Below are 20,939 nucleotides of genomic sequence, written 5' to 3'. Positions count from 1 at the left end.
GTCCCTGTCTCCCCGTGTCTCTTTGTGTCCCTGGAGGGCGCCACGTCTCTGTGTCCCCGTGTCTCCCCGTGTCTTTATGCGTCCCCGTGTCTCCCTGTGTCTCCGCGTATCTCCCCCGTGTCTCCCAATGACTCGCACGCGTATCTCCCCCGTGTCTCCCAATGACTCGCAATGACTCCCAGTGTCTCCCCGTTTGTCCCTGTCTCCTCGTGTCTTCTTGTGTCCCTAGAGGACGCCACGTCTCTGTGTCTCCGCGTCTCCCCGTGTCTCCCCGTGTCTTCCCGTGTCTCCCCGTGTCTTTATGTGTCCCCGTGTCTCCCCCGTGTCTCCCAATGACTCGCAATGACTCCCAGTGTCTCCCCGTTTGTCCCTGTCTCCCCGTGTCTCTTTGTGTCCCTGGAGGGCGCCACGTCTCTGTGTCCCCGTGTCTCCCCGTGTCTTTATGTGTCCCCGTGTCTCCCTGTGTCTCCGCGTATCTCCCCCGTGTCTCCCAATGACTCCCAATGACTCCCAGTGTCTCCCCGTGTGTCCCTGTCTCCCCGTGTCTCCGCTCTTAATGTTTGCGTGCCTTCCCCCCAAACCCCCCCCCCCCCTCCAACCACAGTGCTGCATCACTTCCACGTTACTTGGCGGGGCCCAGTACACTCTCCAGCTGTGTCTCTGTCACCGGATCATCCCAGCCGAGAGCTCTCACCGGGTCCTGTCCACCAAGGTGAGACACGTGAGGACATGGGGCCTGGGGGCACACGGAGGGACGAAGACAAAGATCACCCGTGTAGCCTTGACAGACTGTAGGGGCAAGTGCTGTTAGCGAGCAGCACACACAGACACACACAGACACACACCAACAACACACACACACACACAGACACACACCAACAACACAGAGACACATACACAACACACACAGACACACACACACACACAGACACACACAGAGACACACACACAGACACACACACAGACACACACACAGACACACAAACACAAAAAGATCCCCCGTGTAGCCTTGACAGACTGTAGGGGCAAGTGCTGTTAGTGAGCACCACACACAGACACACACACACAGACACACACCAACAACACAGAGACACATACACAACACACACAGACACACACACAGACACACACACAGACACACACAGAGACACACACACAGACACACACACAGACACAGACACACAAACACAAAAAGATCCCCCGTGTAGCCTTGACAGACTGTAGGGGCAAGTGCTGTTAGCGAGCACCACACAACACACACACACACAGACACACACCAACAACGCAGAGACACATACACAACACACACAGACACACACACAGACACAACACACACACACAGATACACAAACACAAAAAGATCCCCCGTGTAGCCTTAGCAGACTGTAGGGGCAAGTGCTGTTAGCGAGCACCACACACAGACACACACAGACACACACAGACACACACACAGACACACACCAACAACACAGAGACACATACACAACACACACAGACACACACACAGACACACAGAGACACACACACAGACACACACACAGACACAACACACACACACAGAGACACACAGACACAAAAAGATCCCCCATATAGCCTTAACAGACTGTAGGGGCAAGTGCTGTTAGCGAGCACCTATGAAGGCCGGAACGGCACACGAGGGGGTGGGTGGCCAGCACCACGCCCGGCCGCCTTTGTCTCCCCAGTGGCGATGTTTACTACACACAGCACCAGGTACTCGTTTGAGGCTGAGTCTACCTAGGGGAGGCCCAGCACCGGTTCAGATAATCGTCACCGGTGTTGGCCGTGAGCGGGAATCGAACCCGGGTCGCCGGTTTTGTAGCGCAGCGTGGCGCTGACCACTACTACCACTACCGCTCCCCACTACGGGGGGAGACACACGGAGGGAGACACACGGAGGGAGACACACAGAGGGAGACACACAGAGGGAGACACACGGAGGGAGACACACTTAGTGAGACACACGAAGGGAGACACACGGAGGGAGACACACTTAGTGAGACACACTTAGTGAGACACACGGAGGGAGACACACGGAGGGAGACACACTTAGTGAGACACACTTAGTGAGACACACGGAGGGAGACACACTTAGTGAGGCACACGGAGGGAGACACACTTAGTGAGACGCACGGAAGGAGACACACGGAGGGAGACATACTTAGTGAGACACACTTAGTGAGACACACGGAGGGAGACACACTTAGTGAGACACACGGAGGGAGACACACGGAGGGAGACACACGGAGGGAGACACACGGAGGGAGACACACTTAGTGAGACACACTTAGTGAGACACACGGAGGGAGACACACTTAGTGAGACACACGGAGGGAGACACACTTAGTGAGACACACTTAGTGAGACACACGGAGGGAGACACACTTAGTGAGACACACGGAGGGAGACACACTTAGTGAGACACACTTAGTGAGACACACGGAGGGAGACACACTTAGTGAGACACACGGAGGGAGACACACTTAGTGAGACACACTTAGTGAGACACACGGAGGGAGACACACGGAGGGAGACACACGGAGGGAGACACACTTAGTGAGACACACGGAGGAAGACACACTTAGTGAGACACACGGAGGAAGACGCACTTAGTGAGACACACGGAGGGAGACACACTTAGTGAGACACACGGAGGGAGACACACGGAGGGAGACACACGGAGGGAGACACACTTAGTGAGACACACGGAGGGAGACACACGGAGGGAGACACACGGAGGGAGACACACGGAGAGAGACACACAGAGGGAGACACTTAGGGAGACACACTTAGAGAGACACACTTAGTGAGACACACGGAGGGACACACGGAGGGAGACACACAGAGGGAGACACACTTAGTGAGACACACTTAGTGAGACACACAGAGGGAGACATACTTAGTGAGACACACGGAGGGAGACGCACTTAGTGAGACACACGGAGGGAGACACACTTAGTGAGACACACTTAGTGAGACACACGGAGGGAGACACACTTAGTGAGACACACTTAGGGAGACGCACGGAGGGAGACGCACAGAGGGAGACACACTTAGTGAGACACACGGAGGGAGACACACGGAGGGAGACACACGGAGGGAGACACTCGGAGGGAGACACACGGAGGGAGACACACTTAGTGAGACACGCTTAGTGAGACACACTTAGTGAGACACACTTAGTGAGACACACGGAGGGAGACACACGGAGGGAGACACGGAGGGAGACACTCGGAGGGAGGCACACTTAGTGAGACACACTTAGTGAGACACACGGAGGGAGACACACTTAGTGAGACACACGGAGGGAGACGCACAGAGGGAGACACACTTAGTGAGACACACGGAGGGAGACACACTTAGTGAGACACACTTAGTGAGACACACGGAGGGAGACGCACGGAGGGAGACACACTTAGTGAGACACACGGAGGGAGGCACACGGAGGGAGACACACGGAGGGAGACACACTTAGTGAGACACACGGAGGGAGACACACGGAGGGAGACACACGGAGGGAGACACACTTAGTGAGACACACTTAGTGAGACACACAGAGGGAGACACACGGAGGGAGACACACTTAGTGAGACACACGGAGGGAGACACACTTAGTGAGACACACGGAGGGAGACACACGGAGGGAGACACACGGAGGGAGACACACGGAGGGAGACACACGGAGGGAGACACACTTAGTGAGACACACGGAGGGAGACACACTTAGTGAGACACACGGAGGGAGACACACGGAGGGAGACACACTTAGTGAGACACACTTAGTGAGACACACGGAGGGAGACACACTTAGTGAGACACACTTAGTGAGACACACGGAGGGAGACACACTTAGTGAGACACACTTAGTGAGACACACGGAGGGAGACGCACGGAAGGGGGGGCACACGGGGAATGTGGCGGGTGTGTGTGAGTGTGTCTGTATGAATGTGGGGTGTGTGAGTGTCTTTGTATGTATGTATGTGTATGTGTAAGTTAGTGTGTGTGTGTGAGTGTCTTTGTGGTCTATGTGTGTGTGTGAGTTAGTGTGTGTATATGTGTGAGTTAGTGTGTGCATGTGTGTGTGTGTGAGTTAGTGTGTGTGTGTGAGTTAGTGTGTGTGTGTATGTGTGTGAGTTAGTGTGTGTGTGTATGTGTGTGAGTTAGTGTGTGTGTGAGTTAGTGTGTGTGTGAGTTAGTGTGTGTATGTGTGTGAGTTAGTGTTAGTGTGTGTGTGAGTTAGTGTGTGTATGTGTGTGAGTTAGTGTGTGTATGTGTGTGACGATTATTTGAACCGGTCCCGGGCCTCCCCTAGGTCGACTCAGCCTCAAATGAGTACCTGGTGCGGTGTGTAAACATTGCCACTAGGGAGACAAAGGCGGTCGGGCGTGGTGCTGGCCACCCACCCCCTCGTGTACCGATCCGGCCTTCATAGGTGCTCGCTAACAGCACTTGCCCCTACAGTCTGTTAAGGCTATACGGGGGATCTTTGTCTTTGTCTTTGTATGTGTGTGAGTGATTGTGTGTGTGTGTGAGTTAGTGTGTGTATGTGTGTATGTGTGTGAGTTAGTGTGTGTATGTGTGTGTGTATGTGTGTGAGTTAGTGTGTGTGTATGTGTGTGAGTTAGTGTGTGTATGTGTGTGAGTTAGTGTGTGTGTGTGTTAGTGTGTGTGTGTGTGAGTTAGTGTGTGTATGTGTGTGAGTTAGTGTGTGTATGTGTGTGAGTTAGTGTGTGTGTGTGAGTTAGTGTGTGTATGTGTGTGAGTTAGTGTGTGTATGTGTGTGAGTTAGTGTGTGTGTGTGAGTTAGTGTGTGTATGTGTATGTGTGTGAGTTAGTGTGTGTGATAGTGTAGCGGTTAGCGCGCTGCGCTATGAACCTGGCGACCCGGGTTCGATTCCCGCTCACAGCCAACACCAGTGACGATTATCTGAACCGGTCCCGGGCCTCCCCTAGGTCGACTCAGCCTCAAATGAGTACCTGGTGCGGTGTGTAAACATTGCCACTAGGGAGACAAAGGCGGTCGGGCGTGGTGCTGGCCACCCACCCCCTCGTGTGCCGTTCCGGCCTTCATAGGTGCTCGCTAACAGCACTTGCCCCTACAGTCTGTTAAGGCTATATGGGGGATCTTTGTTTTGTTTGTATGTGTGTGAGTTAGTGTATGTGTGTGAGTTAGTGTGTGTATGTGTGCGAGTTAGTGTGTGTATGTGTGCGAGTTAGTGTGTGTATGTGTGTGAGTTAGTGTGTGTATGTGTGTGAGTTAGTGTGTGTATGTGTGTGTGAGTTAGTGTGTGTATGTGTGTGTGAGTTAGTGCGAGTTAGTGTGTGTGTGTATGTGTGTGAGTTAGTGTGTGTATGTGTGTGAGTTAGTGTGTGTATGTGTGTGAGTTAGTGTGTGCATGTGTGTGTGAGTTAGTGTGTGCATGTGTGTATGTGTGTGAGTTAGTGTGCGTGTGAGTTAGTGTGTGTGTGAGTTAGTGTGTGAGTTAGTGTGTGAGTTAGTGTGTAAGTTAGTGTGTGTATGTGTGTGTGAGTTAGTGTGTGTGTGTATGTGTGTGAGTTAGTGTGTGTGTGTGAGTTAGTGTGTGTGTGAGTTAGTGTGTGTGTGTGAGTTAGTGTGTGAGTTAGTATGTGAGTTAGTGTGTGAGTTAGTGTGTGTATGTGTGTGTGAGTTAGTGTGTGTATGTGTGTGTGAGTTAGTGTGTGTATGTGTGTGAGTTAGTGTGTGTGTGTGTGAGTTAGTGTGTGTGTGTGAGTTAGGTCGACTCAGCCTCAAATGAGTACCTGGTGCGGTGTGTAAACATCGCCACTAGGGAGACAAAGGCGGTCGGGCGTGGTGCTGGCCACCCACCCCCTCGTGTACCGTTCCGGCCTTCATAGGTGCTCGCTAACAGCACTTGCCCCTACAGTCTGTTAAGGCTATATGGGGGATCTTTGTCTTTATCTTTGTGTGTGAGTTAGTGTGTGTGAGTTAGTGTGAGTTAGTGTATGTGTGTGTATGTGTGTGAGTTAGTGTGTGTATGTGTGTGAGTTAGTGTGTGTGTGTGTGTATGGGAGTTAGTGTGTGTGAGTGTGTGTGTATGTGTGTGAGTTAGTGTGTGTGTGTGTGAGTTAGTGTGTGTGTGTGTGTGTGAGTTAGTGTGTGTGTGAGTTAGTGTGTGTATGTGTGTGAGTTAGTGTGTGTGTGTGAGTTAGTGTGTGTGTGAGTTAGTGTGAGTTAGTGTGTGAGTTAGTGTGTGTGTGTGAGTTAGTGTGTGTGTGTGAGTTAGTGTGTGTGTGTATGTGTGAGTTAGTGTGTGTGAGTTAGTGTGTGTATGTGTGTGAGTTAGTGTGTGTGTGTGAGTTAGTGTGTGTGTGAGTTAGTGTGTGAGTTAGTGTGAGTTAGTGTGTGAGTTAGTGTGAGTTAGTGTGTGAGTTAGTGTGTGTGTGTGTGAGTTAGTGTGTGTGTGTGAGTTAGTGTGTGTGTGTGAGTTAGTGTGTGTGTGTGTGTGAGTTAGTGTGTGTGTGTGAGTTAGTGTGTGTGTGTGAGTTAGTGTGTGTGTGTGAGTTAGTGTGTGTGTGTGTGTGAGTTAGTGTGTGTGTGTGTGTGTGAGTTAGTGTGTGAGTTAGTGTGTGAGTTAGTGTGTGTATGTGTGTGTGAGTTAGTGTGTATGTGTGTGAGTTAGTGTGTGTGTGTGTGTGAGTTAGTGTGTGTGTGTGAGTTAGTGTGTGTGTGTGTGTGTGAGTTAGTGTGTGTGTGAGTTAGTGTGTGTGTGAGTTAGTGTGTGTGTGAGTTAGTGTGTATGTGTGTGTGAGTTAGTGTGTGTGTGTGTGTGTGAGTTAGTGTGTGTGTGTGTGTGAGTTAGTGTGTGTGTGTGTGTGTGAGTTAGTGTGTGTGTGTGAGTTAGTGTGTGTATGTGTGTGTGAGTTAGTGTGTGTGTGTGAGTTAGTGTGTGTGTGTGAGTTAGTGTGTGTATGTGTGTGTGAGTTAGTGTGTGTGTGTGTGTGTGTGAGTTAGTGTGTGTGTGTGAGTTAGTGTGTGTGTGTGAGTTAGTGTGTGTGTGTGAGTTAGTGTGTGTATGTGTGTGTGAGTTAGTGTGTGTGTGTGTGAGTTAGTGTGTGTGTGAGTTAGTGTGTGTGTGAGTTAGTGTGTGTGTGTGAGTTAGTGTGTATGTGTGTGTGAGTTAGTGTGTGTGTGTGTGAGTTAGTGTGTGTGTGTGTGAGTTAGTGTGTGTATGTGTGTGAGTTAGTGTGTGTATGTGTGTGTGAGTTAGTGTGTGTGTGTGTGTGTGAGTTAGTGTGTGTGTGAGTTAGTGTGTATGTGTGTGTGAGTTAGTGTGTGTGTGTGTCTTGGTATCCACGTGTGTTGTATGAGCGGTGGCGCAGCGGTTAGCGCCACGCTGCGCTACGAACCCGGCGGCCCGAGTTCGATTCCCGCTCACGCCCAAAACCCGTCTTACGATAACCTGAGTCGCCCATGGGCCTCCCCTAGGTCGGCTCAGCCTCAAACTAGTAGCGGTGGTGTAGCGGTGGTGTCGTGTAGTCGTGAACATCGCTAGCACTGGGGGAGAGACAAAGGCGGCCGGGCGTGGTGGTGGTGGTGGTGGTGGTGGTGCTGGCCACCCACCCCGGTAGCCTTCACATGCAGTGCTGCTGCTACTCACTGCTCACGGCACTTGCCCCGACGGCTCTGGCGAGGCTACACGGGGACCTTTGTCTTTGTGCGAGAGGGAGAGAGAGGGATGGGTGCTGTGTGAAGGCAGCTGGCTGGGTACGCTGGGGCCTGGGTCATTTGGATCACAGCTCCATCGCACCCTGGGACTCCCAAAGACCCTGGCACAACCCAAGTCTCACCACTCTCTCACCACTCTCTCTCTCTCCCTCACACACCCTCTCTCACCACTCTCCTCACCACTCTCACCACTCTCTCACCACTCTCTCTCTCTCTCTCCTCACCACCTCTCTCTCTCTCACTCTCCTCACCACTGCTCACGCTCTCTCCTCACCACTCTCTCTCACCACTCTCTCTCTCACCACTCTCTCTCACCACTCTCTCTCACCACTCTCTCTCACTCTCTCACCACTCTCTCTCTCACTCTCTCTCACTCTCTCTCACTCTCTCTCTCACTCCCTCTCACCACTCTCTCTCTCTCTCACCACTCTCACCCCCACTCTCTCTCACCACTCTCTCTCACCACTCTCTCTCTCACCACTCTCTCTCACCACTCTCTCTCACCACTCTCTCTCACTCTCTCACCACTCTCTCTCTCACTCTCTCTCACTTCTCTCTCTCTCTCACTCTCTCACCACTCTCTCTCACCACTCTCACTCTCTCTCACCACTCTCTCTCTTCCCCCTCCTCTCTCTCACTCTCTCACCACTCTCTCTCACCAGAGGCATCTCTCTCACCACTCTCTCTCTCCCCCTCCTCTCACCTCTCTCACCACTCTCTCTCACCACTCTCTCTCACTCTCTCTCTCACTCTCTCACCACTCTCTCTCACCATCTCACTCTCTCTCACCACTCTCTCTCACTCTCTCTCTCTCACTCTCTCTCACCACTCTCTCTCCCCTCTCTCTCACTCTCTCACCACTCTCTTTCACCTCACTCTCACTCTCTCACTCCCACACTCTCTCTCTCACTCTCTCACCACTCTCTCTCACCACTCTCTCTCTCACCACACTCTCTCTCCCCCTCTCTCTCACTCTCTCACCTTCCCTCTCTCTCACCTCTCTCTCTCTCTCTACCACTCTCTCTCACCACTCTCACTCTCTCTCACCACTCTCTCTCTCACTCTCTCACCACCTCTCTCTCTCTCACCACTCTCTCTCTCACCACTCTCTCTCTCCCCCTCTCTCTCACTCTCTCTCACTCTCTCTTTCACCACTCTCTCTCTCCCCCTCTCTCTCACTCTCTCTCTCACCACTCTCTCTCACCACTCTCTCACCACTCTCTCTCTCTCCCTCACCCCCTCTCTCACCACTCTCTCTCACCACTCTCTCACCACTCTCTCTCTCACCACTCTCACCACTCTCTCTCACTCTCTCTCTCACCACTCTCTCTCACCACTCTCTCTCACCACTCTCTCTCTCACCACTCTCTCTCCCCCTCTCTCTCTCACCCTCTCTCTCTCACCACTCTCACCATCTCCCTCCCACCACTCTCTCTCTCACCACTCTCTCTCTCCCCCTCTCTCTCACCATCTCTCTCACCACTCTCTCTCTCACCCTCTCTCTCTCTCCCCCCTCTCTCTCTCCCCCTCTCTGTCACCATCTCTCTCACTCACTCTCTCTCTCTCACCCCCTCTCTCACCACTCTCTCTCTCCCCCTCTCTCTCACCATCTCTCTCACCACTCTCTCTCACCCTCTCTCTCCCCCCTCTCTCTCTCCCCTCTCTCTCTCCCCCCTCTGTCTCTCCCCCCTCTCCCTCCCGCTCTCTCTGCGGCTGTCTCTCCCCCTCTCCACAATCCTCACCTTGCAGTGAAACCTCACGCCTCTCCCCGCCTCCCACAATGCCCCGGGGCAGGCCGCCCCCTCACCTCCGACCCTGGGACTGCCCCCTCCCCCCCGTGCGAGTGTGTGTCTGCGTCTGCGTGTTTGTCTGTGTGTGTCTGTCTGTGTCTGCGTGTGTGTGTCTTCGTGGGGAGCGGTAGTGTAGCGGTTAGCGCTACGCTGCGCTATGAACCTGGCGACCCGGGTTCGATTCCCGCTCACGGCCAACACCAGTGACGATTATCTGAACCGGTCCCGGGCTTCCCCTAGGTCGACTCAGCCTCAAATGAGTACCTGGTGCGGTGTGTAAACATTGCCACTAGGGAAACAAAGGCGGTCGGGCGTGGTGCTGGCCACCCACCCCCTCGTGTACTGTTCCAGCCTTAATAGGTGCTCGCTAACAGCACTTGCCCCTACAGTCTGTTAAGGCTATATGGGGGATCTTTGTCTTTGTGTCTACATGTCTGCGTGTGTCTTTGTGTGCGTGTCTACATGTCTCTGTGTCTGTATGTCACTCACCCACTTGCTCACTGACCCACTCACGCACCGCTCGCTCGCTCGCTCACTCACTCACCCACTCATTCACTCGCCCACTCACTTGCTCATCCACTCACCCACTCACTCGCTCACCCACTCACTCGCTCATCCACTCGCTCACCCACTCACTCGCTCATCCACTCACCCACTCACTCGCTCATCCACTCACCCACTCGCTCAACCGCTCACTTGCTCACCCACTCACTCGCTCATCCACTCACCCACTCACTCGCTCATTCATTCGCTCACCCACCCACTCACGCTCACCCACTCACCCACTCACTCGCTCATCCACTCACCCACTCACTCGCTCATCCACTTACTCGCTCACCCACTCGCTCACCCACCTACTCACTCACGTTAATGAGTAGCTGGTGTAGCGGTGGTGTAGTAGTGAACATCGCTAGCACTGGGGGAGAGAGACAAAGGCGGCCGGGCGTGGTGGTGCTGGTGGCCACCCACCCCCTCTGTGTGTGCCACAGTGCCGGTAGCCTTCATAGGTAGCGCTGCTGCTACTAACAGCACTTGCCCCTACAGCCTGCTAGAGGCTACACGGGGGATCTTTGTGTGTGTGTGTATTTGTGTCTGTGTGGTGATGTTGGTGCAGTTGTTGGTGGTGATGGTGATGGTGGTGATGGTGACGGTGATGTTGACAGTGATGGTGTTGATGTTCCAGATCGAGGTGAAGATGTTGAAGAGGGACTCTCAGCGCTGGGATGGTGATGATGGTGGTGGTGGTGGTGATGATGATGATGTTGATGGTGACGGTGATGTTGATGGTGGTGGTGATGATGCTGTTGATGGTGACGGTGATGTTGATGGTGATGTTGATGGTGACGATGATGGTGATGTTGATGGTGATGTTGACGGTGATGGTGGTGATGATGATGATGTTGATGGTGACGGTGATGTTGATGGTGACGGTGATGATGTTGATGGTGGTGGTGATGTTAATGGTGATGTTGACGGTGATGATGATGTTGACAGTGATGGTGTTGATGTTCCAGATCGAGGTGAAGATGTTGAAGAGGGACTCTCAGCGCTGGGATGGTGATGATGGTGGTGGTGATGGTGGTGGTGGTGATGATGATGGTGACGTTGATGTTGATGGTGACGACGATGGTGATGTTGATGGTGACGGTGATGGTGTTGATGTTCCAGATCGAGGTGAAGATGTTGAAGAGGGACTCTCAGCGCTGGGATGGTGATGATGGTGGTGGTGGTGGTGATGATGGTGTTGATGGTGACGGTGATGTTGATGGTGACGGTGATGTTGATGGTGATGGTGTTGATGTTCCAGATCGAGGTGAAGATGTTGAAGAGGGACTCTCAGCGCTGGGATGGTGATGATGGTGGTGGTGGTGATGATGATGATGTTGATGGTGACGGTGATGTTGATGGTGATGTTGATGGTGGTGATGATGCTGTTGATGGTGACGATGATGGTGATGTTGATGGTGATGTTGACGGTGATGGTGGTGGTGATGATGATGTTGATGGTGACGGTGATGTTGATGGTGATGTTGACGGTGATGATGATGTTGACAGTGATGGTGTTGATGTTCCAGATCGAGGTGAAGATGTTGAAGAGGGACTCTCAGCCCTGGGATGGTGATGGTGGTGGTGATGATGTTGATGGTGACGGTGATGTTGATGGTGACGGTGATGATGATGTTGATGGTGGTGGTGATGTTGATGGTGATGTTGACGGTGATGATGATGTTGATGGTGATGGTGTTGATGTTCCAGATCGAGGTGAAGATGTTGAAGCGGGACTCTCAGCGCTGGGCCTCCCTCGAGGGAGCCGGAGAGACGTCCACTGCCAGGAGCTTCACTGCAGGTGGTGGGCACGGCCATTATGGACATCCGTGGAAGTGGTGGTGATAGTGGTGGTGGTGGTGGTGGTGATGGTGATGGTGGTGGTGATGGTGGTGGTGATGGTGGTGGTGGTGGTGGTGATAGTGGTGGTGGTCACAGTGGTGTTGATAGTGGTGGTGATAGTGGTGTTGATAGTGGTGGTGATAGTGGTGTTGATAGTGGTGGTGATAGTGGTGTTGATAGTGGTGGTGATAGTGGTGTTGATAGTGGTGGTGATAGTGGTGTTGATAGTGGTGGTGATAGTGGTGTTGATAGTGGTGGTGATAGTGGTGTTGATAGTGGTGGTGATAGTGGTGTTGATAGTGGTGGTGATAGTGGTAGTGATAGTGGTGGTGATAGTGGTGTTGATAGTGGTGTTGATAGTGGTGGTGATAGTGGTGGTGGTGATAGTGGTGGTGATAGTGGTGTAGATAGTGGTGTTGATAGTGGTGGTGATAGTGGTGTTGATAGTGGTAGTGGTGATAGTGGTAGTGGTGATGGTGGTGGTGATAGTGGTGGTGGTGGTGGTGATAGTGGTGTTGATAGTGGTGGTGATAGTGGTGTTGATAGTGGTGGTGATAGTGGTGGTGGTGGTGATGGTGATAGTGGTGGTGATAGTGGTGGTGGTGGGGGTGATAGTGGTGGTGATAGTGGTGGTGATAGTGGTGTTGATAGTGGTGGTGGTGATAGTGGTGGTGGTGGGGGTGATAGTGGTGGTGATAGTGGTGCTGGTGGTGCTGGTCGAGATGGTGGTGGCAGTGGTGGTGGTTCTGGTGTTGCTGGTGGTGGCGATGGTGGTTTATGCTAGTGGTGGTGGTGGAGGTGTTGCTGGTGGTGGCGATGGTGGTGGAGGTGGTGGTGGATATGTTGGAGGTTTCAAGTTGACCTCCATTGTATTTGACAGACTCAGCCACACTCCCCATCTGTTGAGGAAGTACTGAAGGTGATCCGGAGTCCTGAGACCAGGAAAGGCACCGGGCAGAGATGATCTCCCAAGCGAAATGCTGAGGGAGGGTGGCGTTTGTGCACAGACTCCCCCGATATGACACCATAACAACAGTCTGGACCACTGGACGGGTTCCGCAGGATTGGAAGGATGCCCTGGTGGTTCTTCCCCTCTTTAAGAAGGGGGACCGCACAGACTGTAACAACTACAGGGGCATCTCACTCCTCAGTGTTCCGGGAAAGATCCTGGCAAGGATTTTTCAACATCGCCTCGCCAGGCACGCTGAGGAGAGGCTTGCGGAGCCCCAAATATGGTTTCAGGAAAGGGCGGTCCTGCACAGATGCCATATTTTCTGTCCGTCTGCTACAGCAGAGGTGTAGGGAATTCCAGCAAGACCTACATCTTTGCTTTATTGACCTGGTCAAGGCCTATGATACCATCAGTAGGCGTGGGCTCTGGGTTGTTCTTCGTGCTTTCGGAGTCCCTGACCCTCTGCTCACGATCATTAAGGACCTTCATAATGGTGAGCGGGCCCGGGTAAAACTACGTGGCCGGGAGTCAGAGCCATTCCCTGTTCACTTTTGGGTGCGACAGGGATGTCCTCTGGCTCCCACATTATTTAACATCTATTTCGATGACGTAGTTCGTGAAGCCTTCAATAGCTGTACCGGAGGAATCTCCATTCGGTACAGATATAATGGGAGACTGATCGATGCCCGGGTGCGGTCAAGGGTTGGCTCCCTATTGCTCAACCACGTTATGTATGCCGATAATCTGGTTAATTGCTGCTCACTCAGAGGAGGAGTTGGAGGCGCTGCTGCTGAACCTGGAGCTTGCCACTAAGAGGTGGGGCCTTAGCATCAGCCCCACCAAAACTAAGCACCTGCCTGATTATTTTATACCATCGGGCACTCCTGCCAGCGGGCGTTCGACACTTCACGTGGCCTCAAGGTGCACATAGCCTGGCACAAGCGTCGTGGTGACGCCGCCGCCACTTAGTGGCGAATGGCGGTTGTTGTTGGAGGTTTAAAGTTGGCTTGGATTGTAAATTAGACACTCATCCACACTCCTCACCACCGCCGCTGGTGGTGGTGTTGGTGGTGGCGGCGGAGCAGGAGGTGGTGGGTGTGATGGTGGAGGTGTTGGAGATTGTGATGGTGGAGGTGGTCGAGGAGATGGTGGTGGTGGTGAAGGTGGTGAAGGTGGTGGTGGTGGTGGTGGTGAAGATCGTGGTGAAGATGGCGGTGAAGGTGGCGGTGGAGGTGGTATTGGTTTCAAGTTGACCTCGATTTTATTTCACCGACTCATCCACACTGCTGCTGGTGCTGCTGCTGGTGGTGGTGGTGAAGGTTGTGAAGGTGGTGGAGGTGGTGGAGGTGAAGATGGTGCTGAAGGTTGCGGTGGCGGTGGTTATTGGTTTCAAGTTGACCTCGATTTTATTTCACAGACTCATCCACACTCCCCGCCGCTACCGCTACCGCCGAAGCCGGCACGGGCACCGGTGCAGCCGGCGGTGCAGCCGGCGGCGGCGGTGCAGCCGGTGGCGGCGGTGCAGTCCGTGCGAGGGACTGGGACGCTCTGGGCCGAGCCATTGCGGAGGAGGAGCGCAGCGAGAAGTTGGAGGGAGACGCTGCCCTGAACCAGCTCTTCCAGCAGATCTACGCCGATGCCACGGAGGAAACGCGGCGCGCCATGAACAAGTCCTTCGTGAGTCGCCCGCCCGCTCGCTCGCCCGTCCGCTCGCCCGTCCGCTCGCTCGCCCGTCCGCTCGCTCGCCCGTCCGCTCGTCCGCTCGCCCGTCCGCCCGCTCGCCCGTCCGCCCGCTCGCCCTGTGTGTGTGTGCGCGAGTGTGGGGGGAGCGGTAGTGCAGCTGCGCTTCTGATTCGAGCTCACGCACCGACGCCGGTGTTACGATTATCCGAACCCGGTCCTGGGCCTCTCCCGCTACGTCGGCGGCGGCCTCAAACGAGCACCTGGTGCGGTGTAGTAGTTAACATCGCCATTGGGGGAGACAAAGGCGGCCGGGCGGGCATGGTGCTGGCCACCCAGCCCCCTCGTGTTAGCGTGCCGGCCTTCTTAGGCGCTACTAATCGCTGACAGCACTTGGCCCCGACGTTTGTGTGAAGGCTACACGGGGGATCTTTGTCTTTGTGTGTGTGTGTACGCAGGTGGAGTCAGGTGGTACGGTGCTGAGCACAAACTGGGGAGAGGTTGGACAAAAACGCGTTCCCATCAAGCCACCCGATGGCATGGAGTGGAAAGACTTTGAGATTTAGACTCGCTCAATCGTACACTCGCTCACCCGTACACTCGCTCACTCGTACACTCGCTCACTCGTACACTCACTCACTCGTACACTCACACATACTCGCACTCATGCTCGCACTCACACTCGTACACACACTCACACGTACACACACTCACTCGTGCACACACTCACTCGTGCACACACTCACTCGTGCACACATTCACTCGTACACACATTCACACGTACACACACTCACTCGTGCACACACTCACTCGTGCACACATTCACTCGTACACACATTCACACGTACACACATTCACACGTACACACACTCACACGTACACACACTCACACATGCTCGCACTCACACTCGTACACACACTCACACGTGCACACACTCACTCGTACACACACGTACACACACTCACACGTACACACATTCACTCGTACACACATTCACACGTACACACACTCACACTCGTACACACACTCACACGTACACACACTCACACGTACACACACTCACACGTACACACACTCACACTCGTACACACACTCACACGTACACACACTCACACGTGCACACACTCACACGTACATAGATCCCCCGTGTAGCCTTAACAGACTGTAGGGGCAAGTGCTGTTAGCGAGCAGCACCCATGAAGACCGGCACTGTGGCACACGAGGGGGTGGGTGGCCAGCACCACGCCCGACCGCCTTTGTCTCCCCAGTGGCGATGTTTTTATCCACCGCACCAGGTACTAGTTTGAGGCTAAGTCGACCTAGGAGAGGCCCAGGACCGGTTCAGATAATAGTCACTGACGTTGGCCGTGAGCGGGAATCGAACCCGGGTCGCCAGGTTCATAGCGCTAACCCGCTACACTACCGCTCCCCCCTTACTCACTCACACTCTCACACATACACACTCTCACGCACACACACACATTCACTTACACACACTCACACATTCACTCACACACTCACTCGCACACGCACTCGCACACGCACACTCACACACACCCTCTCGCACACTCTCACTCACATACACACACTCATCCATAGTCACTCACACACTCTCACTCATACTTACTCACACTCACACCCACACACACACTCTCACACACACACACTGTCACACACACACACTCACACACACACTCTCACACATACTCTCACTCACACACACACTCACAAACACACACTCCCTCACACACATACACTCACACACTGACTCACACACTGACTCACACACTGACACACACTCACTCACACACTCTCACTCATACTCACACTCATACGCACACACTCCCATGCACACACTCCCACGCACACACTCCCACGCACACACTCCCACGCACACACTCCCACGCACACACTCCCATGCGCACACTCCCACGCACACACACTCCCACGCACACACACTCCCACACACACTTTCACACACACTCACACACACACACTCCCACTCACACACACACTCCCACACACACTTTCACACACACTCACACACTTTCCACACACACACACTCACACACACACTCTCACACACACTCACACACACACACTCCCACTCACACACACACTCCCACACACACTTTCACACACACTCACACACTTTCCACACACACACACTCACACACACACACACTGTCACACACACACATACACACACACTCACTCACACACACACACATACACACACACTCACTCACACACACTCACTCACACACACTCACACAGAGACGCATGGAGACCCCTGTCCTTGCCCAGACGGCCTTCACCTTTATTATTCGTGTTGTTGTTGTTGTTGTGGTGGTTGTTGTGGTGGTTGTTGTGGTGGTTGTGGTGGTTGTTGGTGTACAGGGAAACCAGCCTAGTCCACACAGGCACTTCTGTGTCCGCCACGCTCGCTCATCACAACCACTTACCAACACGCTCGCCAACACGCTCACCAACACGCTCACCAACACGCTCACCAACACGCTCACCTTCCCCAGCCTGCTCTGACTCGCCAGAGACACAGACTCACCGCACACACAGACTCACCACACAAGAGACACAGACTCACCACACAAGAGACACAGACTCACCACACACAGACTCACCACACAAGAGACACATACTCACCACACACACAGACTCAGACTCACCACACACACAGACTCACCACACACAGACAGACTCACCACACACAGACAGACTCACCACACAAGAGACACAGACTCACCACACAAGAGACACAGACTCACCACACAAGAGACACATACTTACCACACAAGAGACACAGACTCACCACACACAGACTCACCGCACACACAGACTCACCACACAAGAGACACAGACTCACCACACAAGAGACACAGACTCACCACACACAGACTCACCACACAAGAGACACATACTCACCACACACACACACACAGACTCAGACTCACCACACACACAGACTCACCACACACAGACAGACTCACCACACACAGACAGACTCACCACACAAGAGACACAGACTCACCACACAAGAGACACAGACTCACCACACAAGAGACACATACTCACCACACAAGAGACACAGACTCACCACACACAGACTCACCACACAACACACAGACTCACCACACAAGAGACACAGACTCACCACACAAGAGACACAGACTCACCACACAGACAGATTCACAACACAGAGACAGACCCACCACACACATAGACCCACCACACAAGAGACAGACTCACCACACACATACATAGAGGGGACTGCCTGCCCCTCTGTTTTTATAGCCCTCGTGACGATGGCGGCAATGGTAGAGGTGCCGTGTGTCACAATAAACTCTTAAGCGATTGCCGTGTCAGCAACGGTGTCACTGGTCGTGGTGGTCGATTGTGGTTAGAGTGGTTGTGGTGCACGTGATGAATGTAGTGTTGATGATCGTGATGGTGGTGATTGTGATGGTGTCGATGGTCAACGTGATGGTGGTGATTGTGATGGTGTTGATGGTCAACGTGATGAATGTAGTGTTGATGATCGTGATTGTGGTGATTGTGATGGTGGTGATTGTGATGGTGTTGATGATCGTGATGATGATCATGATGGTGGTGATTGTGATGGTGTTGATGGTCAGCGTGATGAATGTAGTGTTGATGATCGTGATGATGATCGTGGTGATTGTGATGGTGTTGATGGTCAACGTGATGATCGTGATGGTGGTGATTGTGATGGTGTTGATGGTCAATGTGATGAATGTAGTGTTGATGATCGTGATGGTGGTGATTGTGATGGTATTGATGGTCAGCGTGATGAATGTGTTGATGATCGTGATGGTGGTGATTGTGATGGTGTTGATGGTCAACGTGATGAATGTAGTGTTGATGATCGTGATGGTGGTGATTGTGATGGTGTTGATGGTCAGCGTGATGATCGTGATGGTGGTGATTGTGATGGTGTTGATGGTCAACGTGATGAATGTAGTGTTGATGATCGTGATGGTGGTGATTGTGATGGTGTTGATGGTCAGCGTGATGAATGTAGTGTTGATGATCGTGATGGTGGTGATTGTGATGGTGTTGATGGTCAGCGTGATGAATGTAGTGTTGATGATCGTGATGGTGGTGATTGTGATGGTGTTGATGGTCAACGTGATGAATGTAGTGTTGATGCTCGTGATGGTGGTGATTGTGATGGTGTTGATGATCGTGATGGTGATTGTGATGGTGTTGATGGATGTAGTGTTAACGGGAAAGACATTGGTGATGGTGGCAACCATCCACCCACACCACCACCTCACCCACCAACCCACCCACCACCTCACCCACCAACCCACCCACCAACTGGCGATGCCCATTGAGACATCCACCCACCAATCCCCCCACCAACTTATCCACCAAACCCAGCTCAGATGATGTCCAGAAAGCCACCCACCCACAAATCTACCCACCAATCCACCTACCCCCCCCCCCTCCAACTCACCCACTAATCCACCCACCCAGCTGATATGACGCCCAGAAACCCACCCACCAATCCACCCACCAAGCCGTCCGCAGACAATGCCCAGAAACCCACCCACCAATGTACCCACCTACCTACTAACCAAACAATCCACCCACCAATATACCCACCCACCAATGTACCCACCTACCTACTAACCAAACAATCCACCCACCAATGTACCCACCCACCAATGTACCCACCTACCTACTAACCAAACAATCCACCCACCAATGTACCCACCCACCAATGTACCCACCTACCTACTAACCAAACAATCCACCCACCAATGTACCCACCTACCGACTAACCAAACAATCCTCCCACCAATGTACCCACCTACCAATGTACCCACCTACCTACTAACCAAACAATCCACCCACCAATGTACCCACCCACCAATGTACCCACCTACCGACTAACCAAACAATCCACCCACCAATGTACCCACCCACCTACTAACCAAACAATCCACCCACCAATGTACCCACCCACCAATGTACCCACCTACCTACTAACCAAACAATCTACCCACCAATGTACCCACCTACCTACTAACCAAACAATCCACCCACCAATGTACCCACCCACCAATGTACCCACCTACCGACTAACCAAACAATCCACCCACCAATGTACCCACCCACCAATGTACCCACCTACCTACTAACCAAACAATCCACCCACCAATGTACCCACCCACCAATGTACCCACCTACCGACTAACCAAACAATCCACCCACCAATGTACCCACCCACCAATGTACCCACCTACCTACTAACCAAACAATCCACCCACCAATGTACCCACCTACCTACTAACCAAACAATCCACCCACCAATGTACCCACCCACCAATGTACCTACTAACCAAACAATCCACCCACCAATGTACCCACCCACCAATGTACCTACTAACCAAACAATCCACCCACCAATGTACCCACCCACCAATGTACCTACTAACCAAACAATCCACCCACCAATGTACCTACTATCCAAACAGTCCACCCACCAATGTACCCACCCACCAATGTACCTACTAACCAAACAATCCACCCAACAATGTACCCACCCACCAATGTACCCACCTACCTACTAACCAAACAATCCACCCACCAATGTACCCACCTACCTACTAACCAAACAATCCACCCACCAATGTACCCACCTACCTACTAACCAAACAATCCACCCACCAATGTACCCACCTACCTACTAACCAAACAATCCACCCACCAATGTACCCACCTACCTACTAACCAAACAATCCACCCACCAATGTACCCACCTACCTACTAACCAAACAATCCACCCCACCAATGTACCCACCCACCAATGTACCTACTAACCAAACAACCCACCCCACCAATGTACCCGCCCACCTATCCACCAACCCCAGCTCGGACAAAGCTCAGGAAGTTTTGCCACCCACCATCACACTCACCCCACACCACCAATCCACCCACCAACCAGTCCACCACCACCACCACCCACCACCACCCACCAAGCGCCTAGACGACGCCCAGGAAGCGTGCCACCCACCACGCGCAGGGCATGAGCAGTCTGCAGGTGACCCGGCATCCGTGGTAGTTGTATGGCCATGGCTCGTAGCCGGCCAGGGGCTCGCACACGCGCTGGCAGTGCGGGTACGCACGCCGGCACTCGGCGCAGCAAATGCCCTTGTGGTCCAGCATGGGGTCGAAGGTCATGCCGTTGAGGTCACGGCCCAGGTCCATGCGCTGGAGGTGGTGGGGGTGGGGTGGGTTGTGGGGGGTTAGGGTGGTGGTGGTGGTGGTGGTGTCAATGGCTGGTGAACGTGATGGATGTGGCAGAGGCCTTTGTGGTGCAGCATGGGGTCGAAGGGTCATGCCGTTGAGGTCACG

General features: G+C 53.1%; 2 protein-coding genes across 2 annotated transcripts in view; one reads left to right on the top strand and one right to left on the bottom strand.

Moving 5' to 3' along the window:
- Positions 1–478: 478 nt before the first annotated feature.
- Positions 479–17,910, top strand: LOC116937501 (SGT1 assembly cochaperone of MIS12 kinetochore complex). The gene is made up of 4 exons (XM_076056538.1): positions 479–712; positions 11,773–11,863; positions 14,274–14,533; positions 14,995–17,910. Exons 1-4 carry the CDS (start codon positions 494–496, stop codon positions 15,100–15,102), a joined length of 678 nt encoding a protein of 225 aa, XP_075912653.1. The 5' UTR covers positions 479–493; the 3' UTR covers positions 15,103–17,910.
- The window catches only part of LOC116937503 (uncharacterized), a 6,216-nt gene continuing 2,110 nt past the window's right edge, over positions 16,834–20,939 (bottom strand). The window contains exon 2 of the mRNA XM_032944629.2: positions 16,834–20,795. Coding sequence (XP_032800520.2) covers positions 20,568–20,795 — 228 coding nt within the window. The 3' untranslated portion in view covers positions 16,834–20,567. The remainder of the gene's footprint in view (positions 20,796–20,939) is intronic.

Source organism: Petromyzon marinus, chromosome 76, assembly GCF_048934315.1.
Source record: "Petromyzon marinus isolate PM22_M1 ecotype Great Lakes invasive population chromosome 76, UKy_Petmar_22M1.pri1.0, whole genome shotgun sequence".
NCBI lineage: Eukaryota > Metazoa > Chordata > Hyperoartia > Petromyzontiformes > Petromyzontidae > Petromyzon > Petromyzon marinus.
The sequence above is the reverse complement of the archived record's forward strand: the minus strand, read 5'-3'. Positions and strand labels throughout refer to the sequence as shown.